This window comes from Meriones unguiculatus, chromosome 7 (assembly GCF_030254825.1).
Source record: "Meriones unguiculatus strain TT.TT164.6M chromosome 7, Bangor_MerUng_6.1, whole genome shotgun sequence".
In the NCBI taxonomy this organism is placed as follows: domain Eukaryota; kingdom Metazoa; phylum Chordata; class Mammalia; order Rodentia; family Muridae; genus Meriones; species Meriones unguiculatus.
Window position 1 is genome coordinate 13182277 of NC_083355.1, and position 27428 is coordinate 13209704.

The 27428-nt window shown below is 40.3% G+C and overlaps 1 protein-coding gene and 1 pseudogene across 6 annotated transcripts in view; both read right to left on the bottom strand.

The window, feature by feature from the left end:
* The window catches only part of Cep112 (centrosomal protein 112), a 412140-nt gene that overhangs the window by 95995 nt on the left and 288717 nt on the right, over positions 1 to 27428 (bottom strand). For all 6 annotated transcript variants that reach the window (XM_060386504.1, XM_060386500.1, XM_060386502.1 and 3 more), the window contains one exon: positions 599 to 661. In XM_060386504.1, coding sequence (XP_060242487.1) covers positions 599 to 661 — 63 coding nt within the window. The remainder of the gene's footprint in view (positions 1 to 598; positions 662 to 27428) is intronic.
* Positions 13788 to 18368, bottom strand: LOC132655106 (large ribosomal subunit protein eL36-like; annotated as a pseudogene).

Sequence of the window (27428 nt, forward strand, 5' to 3'; positions counted from 1 at the left end):
CTCCTTGCAGCAAAACTGCCAGAGTTAACAAACAAGTGACGGTGGCCGTGATTCTTTCCCACCCTTCAGAAGGAGCCAGAAGCTTATGATTTAACTTAGAATTGTCTGTCATTTTGCATTAGTCAACTAGCTCCTGGGTGCAATGAGTTAGAATATTGAAAAAAAAATGAAAAGAAAAGTACAGATGTTATCAACCTGCTTACATCACAAATGTAGGTGTGTATCTCCTGCCCTTGTGAAACATGTTTCGGCCTGGGCTTATTCAAGTGTGCTAGCTGGTTTTACAACATCTTTCTCTCTCCTCTCTCTCTCTCTCTCTCTCTCTCTCTCTCTCTCTCTCTCTCTCTGTGTGTGTGTGTGTGTGTGTGTGTATGGTGTTGGTTCAAATGGCTCAATATGCACAATCATTCCTAATTTTAATAAGATTGAAATATTAAAAATATTTTATTTATCTACCCATAAAATATGATACTAATCCATGAAAAACTGACAAGAATTTGATTTAACTCTGAAGTACAAAGGCTTTGCTGTATTGGTTTCATTTCTGCTTTTTGTTTGGGGTTTACTGTGTTATTTTGTGCCTTGGGCCCATGCTTACCTGGGAAGATTTGGCAAGCTTCTGAATGTATTCCTTCTCGATCTGCTTCAGCCTGCTGTTGGCCTGCAAAACACACGTACACGAACACACACACAGTGACCTGTGAGCTTGGTATCTCTTCCACATGCCTATCACTAGGCAGCTGGGATGCCTGCCAGCTGCACCGCCCTTCTGGGCAGCCAGAAAACCACAGGGCTTGTCTTTGATCTGACGCCAGCTATTCATCACTGAAGAAGCAAGCAAGAGAAAAAAGAGATCTCTCTTGCCAATTATTAGACAAACATAAGACTTCTGTGGATAGAAAGAAAAAGGGAGAAGGAGAGACAGAAATAGACATAGCAAGTGTGTGATGGCTCAAAGGGGCAAGAAATGGGAGAATGAAGAAACAGGAAGGGAAAAGAAGACAAATGGGACAGGGAACTGGAGGAGGAGAAAGGGAAGGAAGGTGGCAGATTGAATACTCTTTTACCTTAACTTTAAAAAGAAAAATAGGTGTTCTCAGACAAAGGCAGATGTGAAGAGTTCAGACCACTAAGCAGAGTTGAGCCCTTACTTGGCTGAACACACAAGAACAATCTTTTGAAGTGACAGATATATCTAAATCAAACAAGTTTTATATCCTGGAACTAGGGTAGCCTTCCCAGAATAAGCCCACACTGCTTAGAACGTGATTATCCTTCCATAACTCGGGTCTTCGCCCTTTAGACGTGACCCTCTTTCCGCTTGAGAACTTGGCTCTCTCCTCAGTGCTCAGAGAGGTTCCAGTGCCATGCCCTATACAGGGGCCTTTCCCTGTCAACCATACAGATCGCCCTCCCCGCCATTTCTCAGGAAGGGTTTTAGCCATTTCTCTTGTCTGCTTGTCCATCTGCCTGTCTCTCTCTATTTTGTCATCTTTTTTCATGGTTTCTACTTTCCATATCTTTGTCCTGATATCTCTTAGAGTTTCTTCAACATTTACTTTAAGATGTTCTATGGAATTAGAAACAACTGCCAGTATAGTTTGAATTTCTAGGGGTTCTTTTTTGTTCTATGAAACAGCATCACTATGAACTCCCATTTCATAAGTGAGGAAACTGAGGTACAAAGAGTTTTGGTAACCCACACAGCACCATATAGCTTAGAAAATGATGAAGCTGAGACTTAACATCTGCTGCACACACGCATGCACCAACAGAACAGAGGGCTCCTTACTCCTCTGCGAGAGCGTACAGCATGCCCGTGCACACAGGACATCGCTGAATTCTCTTGAGGTTATGATCGAAGGTCTGAAGGTCTATCTATATACCCACCTGTCAAGCACTAAGTGTGTCTCTATTTAAAGGGGTTTTATATGCACCAGTGAATATTCTGGTGCCTGTCTTTCTCTTTAGAAACCTTTTTCATGTCTGTTGATCTTTGGTGTCCTTGTTCTTAGGCCTTCTATAGCTTACTGAAAGCAGTTTGGACATGTACAGGCTTCTGACTGGATGGATGTCCCCATAAGGCATGACACAGGGGCCTGGTCCTCCCCCCCCCCCCCCGTCCCCAAAGCTCAGCTCCTCTTCTGGACTTTTTTCCTAAACATTTGCACAGAGCATATCCTCGAATATGCCATTTGCATCCTAGATATGGATGCCATGTTCTTCTAAGGGCACCGGGGTGTTGAGGACAGACACTATACACAAACTGTCTTTCTTTTATCCTCAATTGCACTCAAGTTACCTTTCTCAGTCTATGTCTTCAGAGAGACCCCACAATGGGGGTGGGGCTGGCCATGTGATCTGCCAGGCCATCAGCTCTGAGTCATGCGACTTATCCAAACTTTGAACCCATTTTCCAGTTGTCACTCTATCTCCTGCAAGTCCTGAAGTTTTCCCAAACTTGGACAGCAAGAAAGATCCTGTTGCTTCTAAAGGCATTTTCTAAGCCTCTTTCTCCTGAAGACTGTTTGTATTTTTTTATATGCAATGACAAATTCTGGTCCAGCTCTTTCTCAAATTCTAAAATTTTGTTGTCATGTTGTTTCCTTTTCTGTATTTTTTAAAGTTTTTTTTTTTTTTTTTTGGTACAAAAATACTGATGTTTGGGCTGTATTCCAAAGCTCTGATTTCATTCCAGTTATCACAACAACAACTACATAAACACACACACCAAACTCATCCAGGGGACGAGTTTGGGACATATGACATGGACAGCCATGTCATATGCCCTCTCCAAGGTCTAGGTACCATTTAGGAGGACGGTGCAAAAAGCCAGAAGAGATGGATGATTATAGTAAAATTGTCTTTTGGACACAACTTGGCAGTCAAACACACGAACTCACAGTGTCTTGCCACGGTGCCCAAGATCTGCACAAGATCAAGCCAGACAACATGCCAGGAGGGAGTGCCACCCCCAGCTGAGACAGTGTTGGCCATCAACAGCTTAGAAAGGAAGAATCAGTTTTGTTTGGGAATGAGGCCCTTGAATACCAGCAACAACCCTAAACCCATGCACACATTGATAGCAGTAAGAGAATACATGAAATTGGGAGGAACAGTGGCAGGAAAAACGAAGTAAGTATTATTACTGGGGAGAAAAGGAGGAGTAGGTTTGATCATGACACATTAAAAACATGCATAAAATTCTCAAACAATAAAAATAGTTTTAAATTAAAAACAAACAAACAAACATACCCATGAAACAATCCCAGGGCTTCATGCATATTGTACCATTGAGCTATATCACCAATCTTTTCTTTTTAGCATTTCAATAGTACTTCCTCAGGAAGTATATTTTGTCTAGCGTGTGTAAGGTCAGCAAATGATTTCTTTATTTGAATATCATACTGGAATGAGGGAGCAACCCATGCAAGGCTCTTCTCAATCATAGCACTAGGTGATAATTGCCGTGAGATCCTAGAAGGTTAGTTTCGATCCCTAACAAAGTACCGGGTGAGAAGTGTTTGTTTGGTGAATGGATAAATATATGGTACCCAGACTTTTCTGTGCAGTTTCCTAAACCCTGACTTTTGAAGCAATCCTTTCAAAACGGAGTGTTTCTTGGACTCAAGTTTGAAACAATTCTTTATAGCTTATTCCACAAATCTCTGCATCTGCAGTCCCACCCTAGCGCACAGTCTAATTTTGTTAGAGTGTAGCAAGGGCATATAACTACTGCTGTTTGTCTAGAAAGCCGTCAGACTCCATCCCAGCTCTGTGACTAATACAGCAACTCTCCATTACAGAATTAGGGCCACTTTGAACCTCTTGAGGTTTATTGGTTTTGGTTCACGTTCTGCTAATGCTACTTATCACAAAATGCTTGATGAAGTATTTGTTGCTTTTAAAATAAACACTTACAAGCTCTTTCCATGTGCCAGACACTGTTCTAAGTGCTTTAAAAATATTTACCCACTAGAGAACCTAAAAATTCATTGCAGTGTCCAAAAGAGTAATTTCCTTTTCAGAGATGCTGATCAGTTCAGGAAAGGCTGCATCTCAGCTCAGGTTCCTCTGAAGGACCTGTGGTGAGCTGGCCTTGACAAACCAGACAAGCCCCTCTACTGAAAAATATCCAACTCATCCATCCAGTCCAGGGCTACAGCACTGCACAAAACACACAAGAATCAAGCTTCTGCATGAGAGTGAAAAATTGAATTTTAAAAAGTGATGTTTTACTCAGTGGCAAGCTCTCTGATTGCCTCCCCTTCAGGGGAGTGCATCCTTGCCAGGACACAGAGGAAGACAATGCAGCCAGTCCTGATGAGACCTGAAAGTCTAGGGTCAGGTAGAAGGGGAGGAGGACCTCCCCTAACAGTGGACTAGGGAAGAGGGATAGGGGGAGAAGAGGGAGGGAGGATGGGATTGGGAGGAGACGAGAGAGGGGGCTACAGTTGGGATACAAAGTGAATAAATTGTAAAAAATAAAAAGTGGTGTTTTAGATGGTATGCTTTTTAATGAGAAAGATCAAGTAAAGAAAAGAGAGGGGAGATGGTGGAAGGTAGAGGGAGGTTTGTAATTGAAAAGAAACACAAGTTCTTGAACACCTCCTCAATAAGAGCCTTTGAGCAAGCACCTGCAGGAGATCAGAAAGCCATGGGCAACTCCAAGTACAAGGTCCCTGGTCAAAGGGAACACAGCATAAAAAGGCCCAGTGCGGGAGACTAGTGAGCAAATCAGTAAGCAATGACGGAGCCGAGTTCTGAGGGAGAAAAGAACCAGCGTCTATAAGGCACTGCATGTGACTACTAGGAATTTGGTTTTTAATATGAGCAACATGGGAAGTTATGGAAGTGTTTTCTGTGTAAGAGAAAATGTAATTTGTTTTAAGTAGTAAAAAGATCACCCAAGATTTTGTTGGGGACAAGAATCAAACAAAGAGGCCACTTACACTGCTTCTGCTGCAAATAATACAGGTTGATAATGGGGGTGATGAGACGCAGGCAGGCTCTGGGAAAGACCTGAAAGAAGATCCAGCTGGATGTAATGCCTGATATAAAGAGATGAAGCAAGAATGACTTAAGAAGCTGGGAAAACGGGTCAGCGGGGAAGACACTGGATGTACAAGTGTGAGGACCTGATTTCAGCTCCCCAGACCCTATATAAAGCTGGCGTGGTAGCTAAAATTTGGGTCCTCCTACAGCAAGACAGGGAGGGGAGACAGGTGAAGCCTGTCCCTGGAAGTTCAAAGGCTAACTCGCTTCTTGTACAGCATGGCCAACAAGAAGAGACTGTCTCAAATAAGGTGGGAGGTGAGGACTGACATGGACGCTGTCCTCTGACCTCACACGCACAAGATGTAAGCTCACCATTTTGCATCAACATGCACTCACACAAACAAAGTTAAAAAAAGAAACTTCAAGATTTTTGTACCAAATAACTTGAAAATGAAGTTATCATTACTTGGTATGAAAAAGCCGTTTTGGGAGGAAGATCAAGTGAGAAGTTTTGGAAACATTAAGAGCCATCTTATCCATGGCTGAGGCAAATATTTGTGTTTTTGAGTCTCAAGTTTGTGGGAGGTGTGTAGGTTAAACGTATAAAGTAAGAACTTCTCAATATGTACCCAACGTATGAAATCATGCTGCTGCTTAAGCTTGTAAGACACTAAGTAGATACAAACCAGGGAAAGGTCTAAGCATGCTCAGCCCTGGGACTGAAGACATTCGGAGGTTTGACGATGAAGAGAAGAGTGAAGAGAAGAAATAGCCAGGGAGATGAGAAACTAGAACATGGAGTTGTAAAACTAAGAGGAGGAAGCTGGTCAAGGTCTCGGTTTGGCTGTCAAATGCTGCAGGGGGTCATGTCCAGTAGGGCTGAGAAATGTTCCCCTAGAAATGGCATCACAGTGGTCACTGCTGACTTGGAAAAAGATGTTGGTATAATGAAAGCAGGATCAGAAAAGGGGTTCAAGAGAAAACAAAAATAGGCACTGGAGCAGAATATAAACAATTTGTTCAGAATTTTATTTTAAAAAGGAAAGAAATGGGTGAAAGGTACTACAGAGGAAGTAGGTAAGAAGAGTGCTGACTTATTTTTGATAAGATGAGAGAAGTCATGTCTACAGATGGATGGAGCGATGACCAGCATTAGGGAAGGAAATGGCACAGATGATGTCACAGATTTTCTGGAGACATGTCTTTAAATAATGGATGTGTTATAGAGTGAACTGTGCTCCAACAAATTACTTACAGGTTGAAGCTCCAACTCCCAAAAGTGATTATACATGGAGTGGGAGACTTTAAAAAGGTGTGAAGGTAAAATGAGGCCATAGGGCAGGGTCATTACAAGGGGGAATGGAATGTACATCTACCCTTCTTCTTCCCTCTTTCCCTCCTCCCCATCTCTCCAGGATAAGTAAGGAAAGGATACAGTGAGCAGAATGCTATACAACCAGACAAGTTTCATCCGAAAGGAGCCCTGGACCCACCATGATCTTGGACTTCCAAACTCTAGGGCTATAATGGAATTATGACACCCAGCTTGTGGGTTGGTGATGATGCCACTGCAGACTAACTCAGACCCTGGGAGGAGTTGCCTCTGCTCGGAGTGTAGGCAAGTAATCCAACAACAGTGGAGAGAGGTTCTGGCAGATTCGTTTTCTCTACGAAATACGAGGAAAAATGCACTGGCTGGATAAAAGAATGGTAGAAGAGAACACTGGGAGATGTGAGGAGTGAGAAAAAGTTATGAACCAGTTATCTAGAGAAGAAAGGGAGCAGAGAACAGGTCTCAGGATTCTAGGAAACATCTGAAATTAGCTGTGTTGAACTTACAGCAAGACAGGTTTGTACTTTACAAACACCTCTAGAACTTGCCAATAGCTTAAAGGAGAAGAATCAATACACTGAAGACAGAATATCTCAAAAGACAAAATTAATTTATCACCCTTTGAGGGTTTTGCCATTTATTTCAATCTAAGTCACAGCTTTCTACATTTTTGAATCCTCTTGAAATAAGTCTAAAATGCTTTAGGTAAGTATGGCTGAAAATTAAAAGCTAATTTGCCATGCAAACTGGCCTTAAAACATTTCTTGAATATTTTTATTCTCAGGATAGTACTAACTGCAAATTTTATTCCCATACATAAAACTGAGATAGATTTAAGTATTTCAAATTAAGCCTTAAAAGTTGGGCATGGCAGAATACACCTGTAATCTCAGTTTGCAGGAAGATGAGCCAGGAGAATTCCGCATTTGAGGCCAGCCTAGTTTACATAGTAAGAACACAGCAAGAACTCTCAACAAAAAAGTAAACAACAACAACAACAACAACAACAAAGCAAGCAAAACAAAAACCCAAAAGACCCCACAAGTCTACCTCCTTATTTTTATGGGCATGTTTATCTACATAAAACCATGGTTTCTACAGCCTCAGCATGGCCTGAATAGAAAAACAAAACACACCAGAAGAGAAGGACCATCATGATTTTGAAGACAGCCTTCTTGTAGAACCACCGTTGCTGTGTACATCATCAGCCCCTTTTCAGTGCTCATATGACTAGCCATTCACTTTTTTTCATACCCGGTTCCCTGCTTTGTAAGGTGGCTTCCCCAGGTCACTTCTAGTCAGGAGCCCACTGATGGTCCTCTTTCCTTATGCAATTCCTAAGAAAATCTTCGCATTGGGTCCTGCCTCCAGGTTTATGCCCTGTTTTAATTCCTGTCCTGACTTCTTTAAAACAAAATAAAACACAACACAACAACAAAACTCACCAGGAAAGAAAACCAAACCAAACCAACAACCAACCAAACAAAAAACCCAAACAACATGGGTGCCCCTCCCCACAAAGACCATAAAGGTGTCAGCGGCCCATAATTACCTATATGTGCTACCCTTTCTTGCAGGGCTCTCTTCAAGTCCTGGTAGAGAGGGTCCTCACCTTCCATCTTGTTTGGGGCAGGGCCTCATGTTCCCCACTGTCTCCACAGAGCAAGCCGGCCTGTAAGCGTCCAGTCGGCTGTCTCACATCTCACGTCCTCATAGGAGCACTGGGATGACAAGACATGCAATTCTATCTGCTTTCTACAGATTCTGGCACGCGACTTAACTCACTGGGCTCGTTCCTCAGTTCTCCATGTGAAGTCTTTTAGAGCACCGTGAAGACAGGTATGACCACCCTGGTAAGAATGCACCATTCCACCAATAAGATGTTGAGAGAATTTATGACAAATATTTAATTTAAAATATGTACAAACTGTTTAAGCTTCAAGAATCACTGCATTTTACTTCCAAACGAAAGTGCACGTTCGGTCAGGCATGGTGATCCGCGCCTCCAATCTCAGCACCTGGGGAGTAGAGGCAGGTGGATCTCGGGGTCTGAGGCCAGGCTGGTCTACAGAGTGAATTCTATTACAGCCAGAACTGTGTAGTGAGATCGTATCTCAAAAAACCAAAACACAAGAAAAGGGGCACATTTGTGAGACATAGATAAGATTCACGGTTTTTATTCTGACCAAGATGGGGTAACTGGAATGACCATATTTATTTGCCACAATAAAGTAATAAAACTTGACAGGACTTTGGAGAAGTATGTTTAGGATACATCAATAAACACAGAGAAGGGAAACAAATGAGGTGAGCTGTCTCTCCTCCTCTGACTGATTTGGTTCTTTGCTTTTCATCATGGACTTTGTGGTTTCCCTCATATAAATCTGCTACATTTTCTTTTTATATTTATACATAAGAGTATAATCTAGGAGAATGACTCTGTGAGTGCTGTTATGTTGCAGATTTAAAATTCCATTTGCTCATTGCCATATCCAGGAAAGCAGCTGGCTTCTGTAGATTAATCTTGCATCCTAAGACCTTCCTATATTTGCTCATTAGTCCCAGGATTTTGCTAACTCTTTTGGATTCTCTACAAAGACCATCATAAGTGCTATCCCTTCCTTATCTGTGTAACTTTCTTTTTCCTGTCTGATTGCATCATCTAAAATAACCATCAGCATGATGTTGAAAAGAGTGCTTGGATATCTTGGCCATGTTCCTGTCATAGAGGGAGAGTTCAGGTCGTAAGTGAAATGTTACCCTCAGGACTTTGACAGACACTCTTTCTAAAGCTGGTGTTTCCCTCCAGTCTGTAGTCCTCAGGGCTCTCCAGGGGAAGAAAGCTGCGGGGGTATGTGTATGTCACACAGATGGAAGTCAGGCATCCATGTGACCAGTCTGCAGTCCTGGCTGCAATGGCTCCACAAGAAACATGACAAGCCATTCCCTACCCCCAACAAAGGGCAGCACCAGTGTTCTCTGTGTCTGAACTTCACCTGGCTATGGCCCTGGGAAGCTTTTTTTATACTGGGAATCAAAAATAAACACAGAATGTGGGCTGGAAGGAAAAAGATTTATCACTTTTTGGGATACTATTGGTTGGTTTGCATGCATATTTGCTTTCATTATATGTATATATACATATATATGCACACATGTACATACATACATATGTATATATAATGTATATAATATATTCAGGTATATATGTACATTTATATATTTATATGTACGTATACATATGTCTATTTCACTTTTTATGTCTTGTGACATGTTTTTCTAACATTGCAGTAGTTCAATTTCTTTCTAACTGACTAGTTTTTTACATAGCTTTGTACAATGTTAACCCCTGTGTTTTAACCTCTATCTCACCTTAATGACTGTTCCCCACTATTCTACATAAAAATCTACATTTGCATATCTAAATTAGTTACCCCTCATGCCTCCAACCCATATTCTATCCATCTCATACTGTATCCCTTCCTTTCTCCTTTCTGCATTACTCTTTCATTCCATTACTTAAAAGCTGATAACATCTACTCTTAAAAACAAGTCTATGTGGCACACTTCCCATCACTACCCCAATGCTGCTGTCTCTGACATAGAACAGGATTACAGGCTTAGTACTCAGAGTGGTCTGGAGGCTAGGAAAACCCAGTACTTCCAATAAATAAGGGGAACACCATTCACCTCCCCCTAACCTGCTTCAATGTCAGGCAAAGAGCCCCTTAAGAGAAAATGAGACAAACAACCACACAATGGTGTGTAAAGGGACAACTGAAAACTGGAAGACATATCTAATCTAACAGATATGCAAAACACAACCAAGAGCACAAGCAATGTGAGATCCTTATATTCATTATATCCTATCACAGAATGGAAACCACAGCCACCCAGACAGGGGTTTTTCCAGATTCTGGCTATTATGAATAAAGCTGCTATGAACATGGTTGAGCAAATGTCCTTGTTGTGTACTTGAGCATGGTTTGGATATATGCCTAGGAGTGGTATAGCTGGATCTTGAGGTAGCACTATTCCTAATTGTCTGAGAAAGCACCAGATTGATTTCCAAAGTGGCTGTACAAGGTTACATTCCCAACAGCAATGAAGGAGGGTTCCCCTTTCTCCACATCCTCTCCAGCATGTGTTGTCACTTGAGTTTTTCATCTTAGCCATTCTTAACCATTTGGATGGGTGTAGGGTGAAACTTCAGGATCGTTTTGATTTGCATTTCCCTGATGACTAAGGATTTTGAGCATTTCTTTTAAGTGTTTCTCTGTCATTCGATATTCCTCTATTGAGAATTCTTTGTTTAGCTCTGTACCCCATTCTTTAATTGGATTACTTGATTTGTTGCTTTTTAACTTCTTGAGTTCTTTATATATTCTCGATATTAGCCCTCTGTCAGATATAGGGTTAGTGAAGATTCTTTCCCAATCTGTAGGCTGTCTTTTTGTTCTGATGAGTGTGTCCTTTGCTTTACAGAAGCTTTTCAGTTTCATAAGGTCCCATTTATTGATTGTTGATCTTAAGCCTGTGCTGTTGGCATTCTGTTCAGGAAGTTGTCTCCTGTGCCAATGAGTTCAATGCTATTCCCCACTTTTCTTCTAACAAATTTAGTGTGTCTGGTTTTATGTTGAGGTCTTTGATCGACTTGGACTTTATTTTTGTGCAGGGTGATAAATACTGATCTATTGTATTTTTTTTTACATGTAGATATCCAGTTAGACCAGCACCATTTGTTGAAGATGCTATCTTTTTTTCCATTGTATGGTTTTGTCATCTTTGTCAAAAATCAAGTATCCGTAGGGTAGGTGTGGGTTTATTTCTGGGCCTTCTATTTGATCCCATTGATCCACCATTCTGTTTCTATGCCAGTACCATGCAGTTTTTATTATTATTACTCTGTAGTACAGCTTGAGATCAGAGATGAAGATGCCTCCAGATGATCTGTTGTTGTACAGGATTATTTTAGCAATTCTGGGTCTTTTATTTTTCCATATGAAATTGAGAATTGTTATTTCAAGTTCTGTAAAGAATTGTGTTGGTATTTTGATGGGAATTGCTTTTGTCAGGATGGCCATTTCCACTATGTTAATCTTACCGATCCATGAGCATGGGAGATCTTTCCATCTTCTGATATCTTCTTCAATTTCTTTCTTCAGAGACTTAAACACGTCTTTTACTTGTTTGGTTAAAGTACTTTAACCAAGGTACTTTATGTTATTAGTGGCTATTGTGAAAGGTGATATTTCCCTGATTTCAGTGGGCTTAATTTAAATTTCTCTCCATTGATTTTGATGTTGGCTATAGGCTTGCTGTATATTGCCTTTACTGTGTTTAGGTATGTGCCTTGTATCCCTGATCTCTCCAAGACTTTAAACATGAATGGGTGTTGGATTTTGTCAAATGCTTTTTCAGCATCTAAGGAGATGATCATGTGGTTTTTTCTCCTTCAGTTTTTTTATATGGTGGATTACACTGATGGATTTCCATATATTGAACCACTCTTGCATGCCTGGGATGAAGCCTACTTGGTCATGGTGGATGATTTCTTTTATGTGTTCTTAGATTTGGTTTGTGAGTATTTTATTGAGTATTTTTGCATCAATGTTCATATGAGAGATAGGTCTTAAGTTCTGTTTTTATGTTGGGTCTTTGTGTGGTTTAGGTATCAAGGTGACTGTGGCCTCTCATAGAATGAGTTTGGTAATGTTCCTTCTGTTTCTATTTTGTGGAATAGTTTTAAGAGAATTGGAGTTAGCTCTTCTTTGAGGTTCTGGTAGAATTCTGCACTGAAACCATCTGGCCCTGGGCCTTTTTTTGGAAGGGGGACTTTTGATGACTGCTTCTGTTTCCTTGAGGAATATAGGACTATTTAATCTATTTACCTGATCTTGATTTAACTTTGGTAAGTGGAATCTATCAAGAAAATTGTCCATTTCATTTATATTTTCAAATTTTGTGGTATATAGGCTTTTGAAGTAAGACCTAATGATTGTTTGGATTTCTCCAGTGTCTGTTGTTATATCTCCCTTTTATTTATTTAATTTTCAAATATTTACTCAGCCATACATAACCTGGTATATGTTCTTGTCCACTTTTTTATTTGATGGGTTGCTTTGTTTTTTAATTTAGAAATTCTGATTCTGAGAGATAACATCCTGTTATTTTCTTATAGAGTCTTCATTCAGTTCTATTATCAGGGTCATGCTGACCTAGCAGGGGGCATTAGGAAATCCTTTTTCTAATTTTGCAGAGAGGCTGTAGAGGATCAATATAACTTCTTCCTCACATAGTGGTAGAAGTTATGATTAAATCATGCTAGTCTGATGTGTATTGTTTTGAAGAGGAAGGTCATTACTTGCTGAGTCATGTAAAAAGCTATGGGGGGTTCTCTCAAGAGAGAAGTCATGCCTGGTATTAAAAACTTAGCTTCATGGGGCTAGGAGAAACTACAACTGGCACTTTACTAGACAAACACCCTCCCAAACTGCATTCTAACTATTTAGGCATACACCCCCAGAGAGGTGTAGTCCTCACCCTCCAGAACACCCTCTGCAAAGACAGAGGCTGCTACAGAAATACGCCAGTGACCAAAAGGAAGATGATCAAACTGATACACTTAGAATACAACTCCTGTACCTAAGGCTCAGGGTTCTTTGTAGAAGGAACAGAAAAAAATTATATGAGCCAGAGGAACATTTCTGCAAGATGCTGTCTTCTAGAAATGTCAGAGAGGCAACACCAACATGGCTGTCTAACCATGACCTGAACAAGAAGACACCAATTGACATGCGAATGAGGATTGGGAAAGGTTCAGGAGGCCTCAACCCTAGACAAAGAACTACAGGCAACTAAGGAATGATGAAAACAGGAGAAATAGTCTTCCTCAGGGTAAAGCACACCAATTGGTTATCTAATACCAAATGGTCAACCATGAAAACATACATACATGATACAGATTGAGCAGACTACATTTTTATTTTAGTTGCATACACACATGTACACACATACACACATCAATAATTAAAAAAACTAAAGGTCATGAATGTGAATGAGAACAAGGAGCTGGTATATGGGAGGGCTTGACAAGAGGAAAGGGAAAGAGGAAATGATATAATTATCTTTAAAAATTCATAAAAAAATTCATCAAAAATACTGAGACTTTCTATTTCATCTTATATGAGGGTTTCTTTTTTCTTTCCTTTTTTTTTGTAGCAGTGAAGAAAGAAAATAGAACCTCTTCTACATGTTAAGCAAACATTCTACCACTGAGCCTTACAAAACTCTAAAGAATAATTGCACAAATAGTACACACACACAAACACACACACACAAACACACGCACACACATATGATTTTTCTGATACAGGGTCTCTTGTAGCCAAGTCATGATCTTGCATCCAGGGATGATCTTGAGCTCCTGACCCTCCTAATGCCACCTCCTGAGTACTAGGATTACAAGCATCACCTAGGCTATACTTGCTATACAAATAGCAATTTTAAAATCAAACATTCTAAAACAATCCAATTCAAAGATGCACTAATTTGATACATGATAAGGAACAACAATTTGTTCTCCATAATTAAACCACTGTCTCTATAAGAGCAGAAAATTTTGCCTATATAGTAAATCTATGAACCTCACAATGTTCAGTAATCTTGAAGCTCAGCTGAGTGTGTCAGGCAGTTTGCACTGGTGTGCTGTGGCAGGATTCCAAACAAAGTGCGTGTGTACCCTGCTCAGAACTGAGGCTGAGTGAAGTTGTTCCATACAACGCATGCAACACAGCAACACATGTAAGCACATGTAACACCATACCAGATGCAAAAGCATGCAAAAACATGCAACACAGCGACAGCAAATGCTGCCAGAAAAACATCTATGTGCTTTATTTTGATTTTTGTTATTTTTTTGGTGTGTTTAGGAACCTTTCACTGTTACCACTGTTTTTGTCCTCTCATTCAGTCATGTGACCCCAATACAGAATCAACTCACAGTTCAAGAAGCTATGGCTTAGCTCACGCTACAGAAGTGGTTCCGAGACGTTCATTATAGCCAGTTGATCGATGCTTTTGTAAAGTTCAATTATATCCCGATTTTCCTGTCTGCTGGATATTTCTGTTACTCACAGCTTGTGTTGACGTTTCCAAATATGATATGGATTCATCTGTTCTTCTTCAGAGTTCTATCACTTTTTCTTTACATATTTTAATGAGCTACTTTAGGTGCTAACACACTAAGGATTGTCCTGTGTTCTTGGAGAACTTATTCTTTTAAAACTAGATAATGCCTCGATCTCTGATAACCTGCCATAATTGAAGTCTACTCAAAACTTAATGGATCTTTTTTGATTAAGGAAGAATGACATACCTTCCTCTACTGGTTTACTTTTAGTCTATATATGACTTATATTCGATTTTACTTTTGATACACATGAACAACTTCTGCCTTTTAATTGGTTTATTTAGGTCATTAACATTCTAATAACCTAAGTGATTAGTGATATAGTTTAATGTATTTGTTATTTTTTTGTATTTGATTCCTTAATATTCTTTTTTTCATTCTTTTTCTGATTTTTGTGGTTTTAACTGAGCATCTTATACGATTCCATGTTTTTTCCTTTTTGACATATCAATTATATTTTAATTCTTTTAGTGATTGCTCTAGAGCTTACAATGTATTCTTTCAAATGTCACTTCACAGGTAGTGAGTGTATACAGTAACAAAATAACTCAACTTTTTCCACCTGCCCCTTTTATAATTAACTGTCATTTATTTTACATGCAAATAGAGTTGCATTAGTACATGACTGAGTAGCTGCAGCTAATTGCTGTTTTGAATCTGTTAGGAACATCTGTTAAGAGATGATCATGGTGGTACAGGCCTGTAATTCCAACACCTGGAAGGATGAGGTAAGAGGGCTGCCATGAGTTCAAGGACAACCTGGGTGGGCTATATAATGAAACTCTATCTCAAGGAAAAAAAACAAAAGTCTGCTACGAGTAATTTCATGTATTCTTTCATGAATACATGGCCCACAAGGCTTTGCATTTCTCTCTGTCTTTTTTTTGTGCGGCACAACGTTTATCGGGGGAGGGGGACATCAGTCCTTCTTGGCCGCCGCCTTCCTCCCAGCTGCCAGCACGTTGCTCAGCTCCTCCCGCTTCCCTTGGCGCGGATGTGCGGATGTGCGTGCCCACTCACTCGTCCATGAGCTTGAGCGCGCGCTTGTCCTTAGACTCCTTGAGCAGCTCCTTGGCGCACCGCTGGTAGAGTGCGAAGCCGCACACCTCCCGCCTCCCTCACCACGTCCTGCACGAACGTGGAGTGCTTGGTGAGGCGTCCGAGGAGCCGGCTGTGCCTTGGCTTGCTGACGTTCTTCGTCACCTTGTGGTCCTTGTTGAGGCCCACGGCCATGGGGTAGCGCAGGGCCATGGCGGCCGAGACCTGCTTTAGCATCTCTTACAGGAAAAGCTCCGCTGTAAGAAGTAGCAGGTTTCATTAATGGAGGATTTTTCTCTCAACACTTTGTACTCCAAATATTTTACCCTAGTTTCTTCATTCTAGAATGGTTTCTCAGAAAATATATGTAACTGCTATTTCTGATATTTATAGGTAAGGTGTTTCTCACCTCCTGACATCTCAAAACACTTTGATTGAGAATTTCTTAGCAAGGGAGAAGTTCTAGCAGGGGAGCTCAGCTACACATACACAACTGACCAAAGGGTGGGCCTCTTCTATCAGGAAGTCATGCTCTGTGACCAAGCACGTAGCTTCAGGAGGGATGCAAATGGACCAATGAGAGAGGCAGCCAGATCAGCCAATCAATCCTAATGAACAATGTAATCAGATTTTGTATCCAGACAGCCCTCATATCCTAAAACTTGTTTTCAATTTCTTGTGTCTATTACAGTTAGTGTTTACATTTATCCCAAGCAATACCTTATCAGCTCCCTGAATTGTAGCTTTGTATCCAACACTAATTTTACAAAATTCAGGGTCACTATTTCCTCTAATACCTCTTTCTTTTGCCCTGCTGTTTTGTAGTCCTTCTGTACAAATTTTACACATTGTCCAAAAGTTGTTGGGAATTATTTATTTTTTCTTTTCCTTATAATCATAGGCATTTTTTGAGAGATCTTCAAGATCAGCAATTTTCTTTACTAATTTTTTACAGTATACTAATGAATGCATAAAAGATATTCTTCCTTCTTTCTGAAACAGGGTTTCACTGTATACATCCAGATCTGTATCAAACTTAATCTTCCTGCTTTAGCCTCCTGAGTGCTGGGATTATGGGTATGCCCAGTTCAGTTTGTGTTTTCTACCTTTATCATTTCTTTTTTTTTTCTTTTTTCTTAGAATTTCAACTACTTTATATAATGGTCATCTTTTCATAGATTGTCTACTATATGTTAATGTATTAATCATAATTGTTTTAAATAATTGATCTGATTCAATTCCAATCTTGTTTCAATATCTGAAACTGGCTTCAATATTTGCTGTTTCCTCAAAGTATGCTTTTTTTTTTTTTTTGTCCTTGGTTATACTTTCTCATTTTCTCTTGATAACCAGATACAGTATGTTTGGGTGTAAGTTTCTTCAGTAAAAGTCCCTTATGAGGCTGGAGAGATGGCTCAGTGTTTAAAAACACATCTTGTGGAGGATGTAAATTCAGTTCCCAGCACCAATGCTGGGCAGCTCACAACTGAACTCTGGTTCCAGGGAGACTACAAACCTAAAAATAGTAAGAATAAATATTTTAAAAAGTCCTTTACAATATGGTATACCTAAGGCTGAGGGAGAAAATGTTCTGTAGTTCTAATGGCAGGGATGGGAGGGGTCCCAGTTGTCAATTAAATGGTAATCAGGAATGGAAATCAAAGATAAGGAGAAATTCTGGGTCTGATGAGAGCTGAGGCATTTGACAGCTCACACTGACAACTGAAGATCATCTCTTGGAGTGGGCAGTGGCAGCAGCTGGAGAGCTACAGGTGTAGATCATGGCAGTATGTGTGGGTGCAAAGGTAACAGAAACAGCATACAGTTTTAAGACTATAAACTATTTTAAACCCCAGGGTGAAATATTTTGTGGCCTTACCAATGGCATGGCTGAGTACCTGGCTTCCTATCGCTGCACAGGCCTGGAGGGACGCTGCACCCCGGATCTGGTTGGGAATTCTTTTGGCAGGCTTTAGTTTATCCTTTCTCCATCTAGGTCTGACAGCTTGTTTCTGATTTGTTCTAGTTTATACTTCATTTGAATGCACTTACATCCAACCAATCAAGGCCTAGCAAGCTCTATATAACAATGCACTCTATTTTTTTCTCTTTTTCTTTGTGTGTGTATGTGTGTGTTGTGTGTGTGCGCGAGTATGTGTTTGGTTCCTTGTTGCAGTCCAGTCTTCAGCTGGCTTTGCTTGGGTCTAGGGAAGAGCAGAAAGAAGACTGCAGCAGTCCCCAAGTTATGCAGAAGACAGATCCTACCCAGCCATTACCCTAGACCTGTTGCTCTAGCTGCAAGCAGGGCAACTTGCCCCAGCCCTCAACCCTGCTACTTGGGCTATTTGATCATCAGCGATCTGTTTTCCATAGAGCTATTCTGCCAGAGAGTGCTCTCAATTAGATTCTGAAGACTGGGAAGATTTGGAGCTTTAACTGGTCAGCATCCTGCATCTACTTTCCCCTTCAAGTTTCCAAGTTCCCATCTAGATTGCTCTTGTGTGCCAATAAAAGCTCTCATTTATTTTCCTTTCACTGAATAACCACTTCAGTTTTGGAGAGGACAAAGCTAGGACCTGGATAGAGACTGGAGAATATACTGTCTCGTTGTGATTAGGTCAGTCTTTTAGTGAGCCTGTGCCACTAAGCTATGAACTCCAACTGCTGTTCCCTTTCTTAGGTCAGGCAGAATGGCTGCAGAGAGCTCGGGTTCTACACTTCCTGTTCCCCACAGAGGTCTGAATGGACTAGTGTTGATCACTTCCCTTTTTCTAGGTTCCTGAGGATCTCTAGAAGACTGAGCTCTGGTGGAATTGCCCTTAAGAAGGTAGGCCTGGTTAAAGGTACCAGAATGCCCTGCTATATCAGAACCACCACTTTCCTCTTTCTCTGTAAGGAGCACAGATAATGAGAATCTGGTGAAGCTTCTGAGGTAAATCACTAGAGGTTTATCTCCCTGCCTGCCCCAGGCCAAGCACCTATCCTCTATCAATCCCAGTCCCACCAACACTTGCTCCTACAGAGGTTTCTCCAAGTAGGATTTGCTCTCGTAAGCTGTGATTCCCCATGTCTCTTCTCCAAGGTCTAGACAAGGAACTTTCCTGTGAGTGAGCTCACTTCTGACACAGAAATGAAGGTTGATGACTTTTCAGTTTGTCTAGGTCTGAATTCATTGGTTTGAGTGGTACCTTCAGCCACCTTCTATGCCTAAACAAAAACTGTAAATTGACCAATAAATAGCATTTATAACATCTAAATTATTTCTAGAGAGACAAAAGGGTAAGTTTCATGAATAGTCTTAATAATCCCTGAGAGTAGCACATCCTCCCAATTATTCTGTTACAGATGGAGAAAAAAAAAATAGTAAAAAATCTTGAAGATACTGTGGCTAGAAAATTTCCAAACTTAAAAAGAAACCCCCAAACCACAAGTCAGAAGATCAGTGAACAAAACACAAAATAAACACAGAAAACCACATTAAGGCATAGCACGGTAACATTGTCAAGAGCAAGAAATGAAGCCATTACCTTAAAAGCAACCAGAGAAAACAGATACATTAAAAAGATAATAATGAATGAGTTCTCATTTATGCCATACAAGCCAGAGAGCAACAAAAGCTGAAAGGACAGATTCATCTAAAATGACACATGCAATGGAAATAATCTTTCAAACTAAAAGTGAAGAACAGATTCTCAAAAACATCTGAGAGCTCATCTTTAGTAGTATAGGCTACACAAAAGGTTGAAGGGCTGGAGAGATGGTTCACTGGTAAGAACACGTGTTCTGCAATCATGAGGAACCTGAGTTTGAAACTCCAGCACCCATGTAAAAACCTAGGCACAGTGTTTGGAGACAGGTGGATCCCAAAAGCGTGTTAACCAGGCAGCCTATCCAAATGGTAAGATTGGTGAGACACTCTTTCTCAATAGTAATACAGCAGAGCATGATCGAGAACCCACATATGCACATGGGTTCAAACATCTGCACAATCACGTGTTCCCCTCTACACACATAAAGGTTGATAAATAATCATTCATTCTTACAAAGACATCAAACAGAATCTTGCATGAAGCAAAACGAACAAATTGCACTGGCCACAGGAAGTTACACATGTGACTACAAAATACTCTTATTTTAAAATCCTTCCAAACACAGACTGAACGTTAGCTGCAATAATAAAAAGCAGCACACTGCAAGGTTTATAACATTTGCAGAAACAGGAGAAAAAATGGAGAAGTGGAAGCATGCAGTTACTAAAGAGCACCTACCTCAGAAGCTGGCCTAACAGTGGGTAAATTCTGGCTGTGCCTAATATACATACTGGATAGCCTACACAACAACTGAAAAGCCAATAAGAATACAGAATTAAAGATTTTAATCCATCCAGTTATAGAGCAATCCTAAATAAGCAAATGCCTAAATTCAAGAGCTTCAAAATATGTGAAGCAAAGATTAGCAGAAACAAGAGGAGGAACAGGCAAATTTGTAAGTTGTAACCAAAGAAAATTTATTATTTCTTTCTTAGTAACTGCCATAACTAGACTGAGTACTAGTGAAGATGAAGATGATCTGACGTTTCTACCAACCAACTGTATGACAATCAAGACAGACCATGTTCTTGGCCATGAGACAAACAAGTTTAAAGGGCACATTTCGTATGGAGCACATTCTTTGATACAAAGAAATTACAGAAATGAATCTGATACTCTCAAAGTATTTGAAGAATAAAATAAAAATCACTTACTTTGTACAAGTAAGTGATCTACAAGTGAAAGAATTTTTTAAAAAGTTAAGAAAATGCTTTGAAATAAGTAATGATGGAAGTGTATATTTGTGGACTTCAGCTAAGTTATACTTAGAAAAAAATTAATTTGAATTCAATTATTAGTGAAGAAAAAAACTGTAAGACAGGAAACAAAAGCCTTCCCTGATCAAGCTGGAAAAAAATAGATACAAAGCAAGCAAAACCAATAAAATAGAAGGGCAGAAGTTAATGAAACAGAAAACAGAAAAGCAAGGTTAAAAAAAAACCAAAAAAACTTGTAATTTCTCATATAAACATACAACATAGAATAAACCCACTAAAATCTGTACAGCGAAACAAACTAAGCAAAAGAGAGGACCCTAACTAAAATGTTCAATCCCCATCCTGAAAGGCAAAGAGGATGGACATCAGAAGAAAAAGAAAACAGGAAACAACCTAGGAACCTGCTACGAAGTGCCTCTGAAAGCCAGAAGAAGAAAACAGGAAACAACCTTGGAACCTGCCACAGAGGGCCTCTGAAAGCCTCTGTCGTACAGACTGTCAAAGCAGATGCTGAGCCTGATGGCCAACTGTTGGGCAGAGTGAATGGAATTTTATGTAAGAAGTGGGAAATAGTAAGAACTGGAGAGGACAGGAACTCCACAAGGAGAGCAACAGAACAAGAAAATTTGAACACAGGGAACTTCCCAGAGACTCATACTCCAACCAAGGACTATTCATGGAGATAACCTAGCCCCCTGACAATGCAGCCACTTCTGATGCGAACTGATAGACTAATATCACAAAGAAGGAGAGGAGGACATCCCCTATCAGTGGACTTGGGGAGGGGCATGCATGCAGAAAGGGGGGGAGGGTGGGACCAGGAGGGGAGGAGGGAGGGCTTATGGGGGGATATAAAATGAATAAAGTGTAATTAATAAAAGTTAAATAAAAAATTAAAAAAATCCTTGTGATTTAAGAACAATAAATTGATAAATCCATTGATACATAGATCAGAAAAAAGATAAAAATTTCCATTATCAGATCAGAAAAAAGACAGCACTATCAGATTCTATAGCTATTATTGGGTAGTAAGAAAATATTATAAATATATTTATAAATTTTTCATAATTTAGACAAACTAGGATTCTCTTAAATGATACAAATTACAAATAATCAAAAAGTGACTCAAGTAAAATAACAAAACCGCGAAGAGCCCTGTATTTGTTACATAAATACATATGAAAGAACACATATATACAAAACAACTACATCCAAGTACAAGTGGTTTTATGTAGAAGGAATCTCTTATGTCTGTATGGAAGCATCACCTGTCAATAAAAAGCTAATATCCTATGGCTGAGTCAGGAAATAGAAGGTGAGACAGGCAGAAAGGATTTTTGGATAGAGCCAGACATAGGAGAGAGCCAGGTATTAGAGATTTGCTCTGGCAAGACGTGAGGGGGACAGATACACAGTACGTGAGCAGAGGTAACCAGCCACACCACATAATATAGATTAGTATAAATGGGTTATTTTAAGTTATGAGCTAGTCAGAGAAGAGCTTAGCTATATGGTATTTGTAAAATACTGAGCCTAATGAGTCATTATTCTGGGAGCATGGGACCAGGAACAAAACCCCCACAACAGTTTTACTAATGACACACCAGTCAAGGATGAAATGATATGAACTACATTCAGAATCTCATGGAAAAAAGTGAGCAGAAACTACATCATAATCATCCCCCGCCTTTGAGTGTGTGTGTGTGTGTGTGTGTGTGTGTGTGTGTACCAAAGAGATCTAGTTGCCTCTCACTCCAGTGTATGAGGGTTAAGAGCGTGGCTTTTCTTCCTTTCATCCCAGGAACATTTTCTTCTACACTAACTTACTAGTTTTCCTCCTACAAACATACTAATTACAGTGTGCATGTATACACACAAAGATGATATTTATGATATCTAGATATACACCTGTGAACTTGACTGGTTTTGGTTGCACGAATATTTCCTTCAGCCCTCCTCTGTGCTGGGCACAGAGGTGAGAGACCGGATGCGCTTGCGCAGGAAAGGGGTGAGCGAATAGCTGAAATGCTGCCGGTGTCAGGAAGGAGATGCGCACAGGGAAAAGTAGGAGACAGCTGGAGGGAAGGAGAGTGTTAAGGATGAAGACTATGGCAGCATCCACAAACACTAATTTTTCTATGCTTCTGGACACAGCCTGAATGCTTTATACGCATGGAGACCTCCTGAAAAGCTCTCCTATAGGTGTTCTTGCTAACCTCACTGAAATCAAGATACAAGTTAGAAAATGTGTTCAAGGTTATACATTGAGGAATGAAAACAAAAACCACAACAAAATAAATGTGTTTTTTTTTCATAAAAACCAAATATTTTGGTTATATAAATTACAATGCAAGCTATTTTTGAAAAGTGTGGATACATGTTTATTGTAGGAAACTGAGAAAAACCCACACAGGGTGAAGAAGTCTCCTGCTATTCATTATGAAATGTAGCAGCACGGATACTTGAATGATTGTCCTGTGCTGTATATTTCTACTTGTTCCATGACATTTTGAAGCTTTAACTCGCCTAGCTTTGAAGGCCTTCACAAACCCACAGAAAAATTGTCACAGTAAGCTACAGGGTAGTCAAAGGACTCAAGCTGAGGCTTTTAACCATGACCTTGGCCCACTGGCTTCCTGGTGCAAAAGTCTACTAGATGTTGATTTTACCCATCCTGCTTCTCCAACTTCTCCCCCAAACCTCAGACTAGAAAAAAGTCTCTAGGCTGGGAAAATGGATACAGCTTGAGCTGCTCTGTGGGGTCTATTCTTAAAAGAAGTTCACATGTTCACCCTGGAGAGAAGCCTGGGAGAGGAGGAAAGACCAGAATCTTCATGTAGGGAAGGGCTCTCCTCTGAGAACAGAAGGGGCCTGTATTCTCATGCCATAGGCAGCCAGAGGCTGCTGGTCTCAATCCTTAGTGACACTGGCATGGCTGTTAACTTCACGGACAGACAGAGGCTTGGTGGTAGTGTTTCAGCAGGCCAGTAAGACTTCTGGACATAGCTCTCCATGAGCTCACTTTTTTCCCAAACAGGAAGAGCATTCCAATCTTGGGTGTCTTAGAGTAGCAAGGTTGTAGCAAAGAGAATTCTGGCCATATGGGCTTTCAAAGAAGGATTAACAGGGATGGAAGCTGGCAGCCCAAAGTTAGTTGGGACATCCAATTTAACAGTGGCTGCCAGCTCATCCACCATATTCATGACAGAGCCACTGGGACTTACCTGCTACCCTGGGATGCATGGGGTGATTGAGCTTTGAGAGAGCTGAGGGAAAGTATTAAGCTTCTAATGACCACACAGTCACTATGAGTCAAATAGTGACTCATACAGATTTGCAAAAATTTTTAACACCTGATCAATAGGGCTCTCAGTACTAGTACTGGTGCTTGGCTCAGATCCTTAGCTGCCATCTCCTCTTCTTGAAAGAGACATGAATTTAAGCAGCAGCAGCAATAGAGAGACAAAAGCCACTTTATTACAGGCTGTGAGGGTGCTCAATACCCTTGATGTGGGAAGTGGGTGGGAACAAGAGGCCGTGCCTCTGGGGTTGAGACTCCTTCCTTCCAAGCCTAAATTAACATCTGACCATCCTTTGGTCGACTATAGAGCTTGAAGAATATGAAGCAACAGCAATCTGGCTTAGGCTTAAGGAGAGATGGGAGACAGATGGGCCCAGCCCAACCACCTCATCCCTTGGCATCATGGAGGAGAATACAGTACTCTTGAGTGATATGCTGTCAAGTATTGCCAGGTGGCATCTTTATAGGGACTAGTTGCTGCCACCAAATATGAAAGAGAGGGATAAGAGAAAGGTACTATACAGGACAACAAAACATTTTGATTAGTTTCCCCACTTGGTATTATGTCATAGCTCTCTGTACACAAAGACATTGTTCCAAAATCTACTTTAGAAGCTTACTAACATATTATAGATTTGGAATAAAAATAAATATCCCCACAAATTTAGGATGACACCAATTTTAGCCATGGTATTGAGTAACTATCAGAATGGTTGAAAACATAATTAATGACAGCTCACTTTGCAGAACACATTTCCCCCATAAACCCAAAGTTGCCAGTATCTTACATCTATAAACCAGCTAATCTAAGGGCCAGTCGGCCAGACTTGATGTCTGATGTCACCACTGTGAAAATACCCCCCCCCATTCCCAGCTGGCCTTATTTTGTTTTGATTGTCTGCCTGCCTACCAGCCCCTTCAATCTAAATCATCCACTGGTAACCTCTAAATTAAAGACCTCTATAGTTCTGTGAAGTCTAGACATTGGTGTTGTGCTACGGGCATTTATCATCCTCCAACCCTACTCCCCACCCAGGCCAGGAAGTGTATATTCAGAGATGAAGTGAAGCTCACCTCATTTCATGAACATAATTAATCTGGGGCCATGGATAGGCTGTAAGAATCCATGGGGTTCCCTAATGTTTTATGTAACATTTTTAATTTTTTTTAATAGAAGAGGCTTCAAATATTTCAACATATTTTCAAAGAAAAAAATAACATGAAGTTTGAATGGCACTGTTCTTATTGTGTATTTATAAAGGAAACCTCCATCTAATCCTCTCCTGGGATTAAGACCAATCCTTTTTCTCCACAAAGGATCTCTAACATTCCCACCATTTCATTCAATATTTTTCTTTCTCAACTTCATATCAATTTAAAATTCAGTCAGTCACTAACCCACCCTGGCTCACGGTGACAACCACTGCTAACCAATTCTGATACACAATGTCTGTGATAACATGGAGCCCACATCATGTTTCTGTTGGCATCCTTGAATACTACCTTTGTTTTACTAGAACATAAACTCTTCAAGGACAGGAGTCACAGTCTAGTTTGATCACTGATCTAGCTCAAGATCAAACCACAGTCAATAATTATTGAATGAATGAAAAACCATTTTGTAATGTGGATTCATAGTCATTCAGACTGTCTTTTTACCATGCCTTTTTTCTCTAACCCTCCCAATCCATGAAGACAGGTTCAAACACCAACATTGTTTTTATTTGCATCTCTGGAAGGTGATTTATTTATTTTTTTGTCCTTTAATATTCAGAGTCCTGACAATATGAGTGGTTCTTCTATAAGCTTTAGAGACATGTTTTATATTTTAACATGTTCAGGATAATTATCTCAGCTTCAAATCTTTGCTCTTAGTGGTTTTGTCCAAAAAATCTTTGAGAAACTAATGGGTAAAGGAGGTACGGACAGGCTAAATTTTTTTGGCTTTTTAAAAAATTTTAATTTTTTATATTAATTACAGTTTATTCACTTTGTATCCCAGCTGTAGCTCCCTCCCTCATCCCCTCCCAATCCCACCTTCCCTCCCTCTTCTCCTCCCATGCCCCTCTCCAAGTCCACTGATAGGGGAGGCCCTCCTCCCCTTCTACCTGACCCTAGCTTATCAGGTCTCATCAGGACTGGCTGCATTGTCTTCCTATGTGGCCTGGTAAGGCTGCTCTCCCCTTAGGGGGAGTGGACAGGCTAAATTGATGAGACTTTTAAAATATAATTTGGAGAAGAGCTGTTCCTTTATTTCTACCGAGTATGTTTGATCCTTGTAAAAGAGGAGATGAGAAACAATCTGGGGCATATGGAAACTGAGCAAAAAATATGAGAAAAGGCGTCTCTTTTATTCTTTGTCTTGGTGAATATTATTGGTTTCATATGACATTTAGATATAACTCAAATATTTAAAGATAATTGTTGTGTGGCATCTTCCTCCTCCAGATTTAAACATCTGATTCTAGGGAAAGGTTCCTTAACATAGAGGAAGTGAACAAAACTTACCCAGGGCTCCGGAAACCAATTCACAACTCTCAAAGCTTCTGTAACTTAAAAGATGCAAAAGGCTTTTCCTCATGATACGTAAGCAGTAACAGCTACTGGGTGAGAGGAGAACCCTTAGCCTGTTGTACTGCAAGTGGTGCATGGAGCTCAAGGGATACAGCTTCTACAAGCTGTCACCCCTGCGGGGGCGGGCTTGTCAGCCACAGTTATCCATGCTCTATAAGTAGCCCTTCAGTAACAGTCCTGAAGCAACCCCACTCCAGTACACCCACTGGCTAGACTTGGATAGATTGTTTCTTTGATCTGTTTTCTATGCTGGACTTGGGGTAAATAGATGTTTATGTACAGCAGTTAATTATTAAAAAAATAAAATAAAATTTGACCAATTTAGACATATCAACCAAGTCACAAAACCTACAACCTGTGCTCAACCTGCCCTGCCTACAGTATGCACTGGGGCAATGGTGGCTCAGAGCCTGTGGGAGTGGTCAATCAATGAATGGTCTAACTTGAGGCCCAAGCCTCAGATTGCCTGGATGGCCAGGATTCAGCAGATGGATAGTTCAGAGATCTGTGGTAGAATCAAACACGACTATCATGACTATCCCCCCCCCGCAAAAAAAAAAAAGCCAATTAAATGATATTATGCTATATCATGACTGGGCCTAGCCCAGTCATCATCAGAGAAGCTTACTCTGTAGAGCCTGCAGCAGACCCTCTGCATACATGTTGTGTTGTTTAGCTTGGGGTTTTTGTGGGACTTCTGTAAGTGGGTTTGGGTACATCTCTGACTCTTTGGCTTGCTTGTGGGGCATTTTTTCCTCCTACTGGGTTGCCTCATCTATCCTTGATATTGAGGGTTCATGCCTAGTCCTATTGCATTTTGTTATACTTGGTTTGGTTGATATCACCAGGAGGCCTGCTCTTTTATATAAATAAAGCAATGGATCTGGGGAAGAAGAGCGGTAAGGGGAGGGGATTAAGAGGATGGGAGAGAGGAAAGAATATGGTCAGGATGTATTATATGAGAGACTAAGAATAATAAAGAAAAAGAAAAAAGTTAATGTAATGAAGTTATATTTGTTATTTTGTAAGATAATCATAATGCTTTTGCTTCCTTCATTTTTTTGAAATCAACATTGAAAACAGGCTTAACCTATCAATCAATGACTTGATCATACTAATTTACATATGGCCTTCATCAATATCAGTTACTTAGCTGATTAGCATGTAGACTGTTTTTACAAGATTT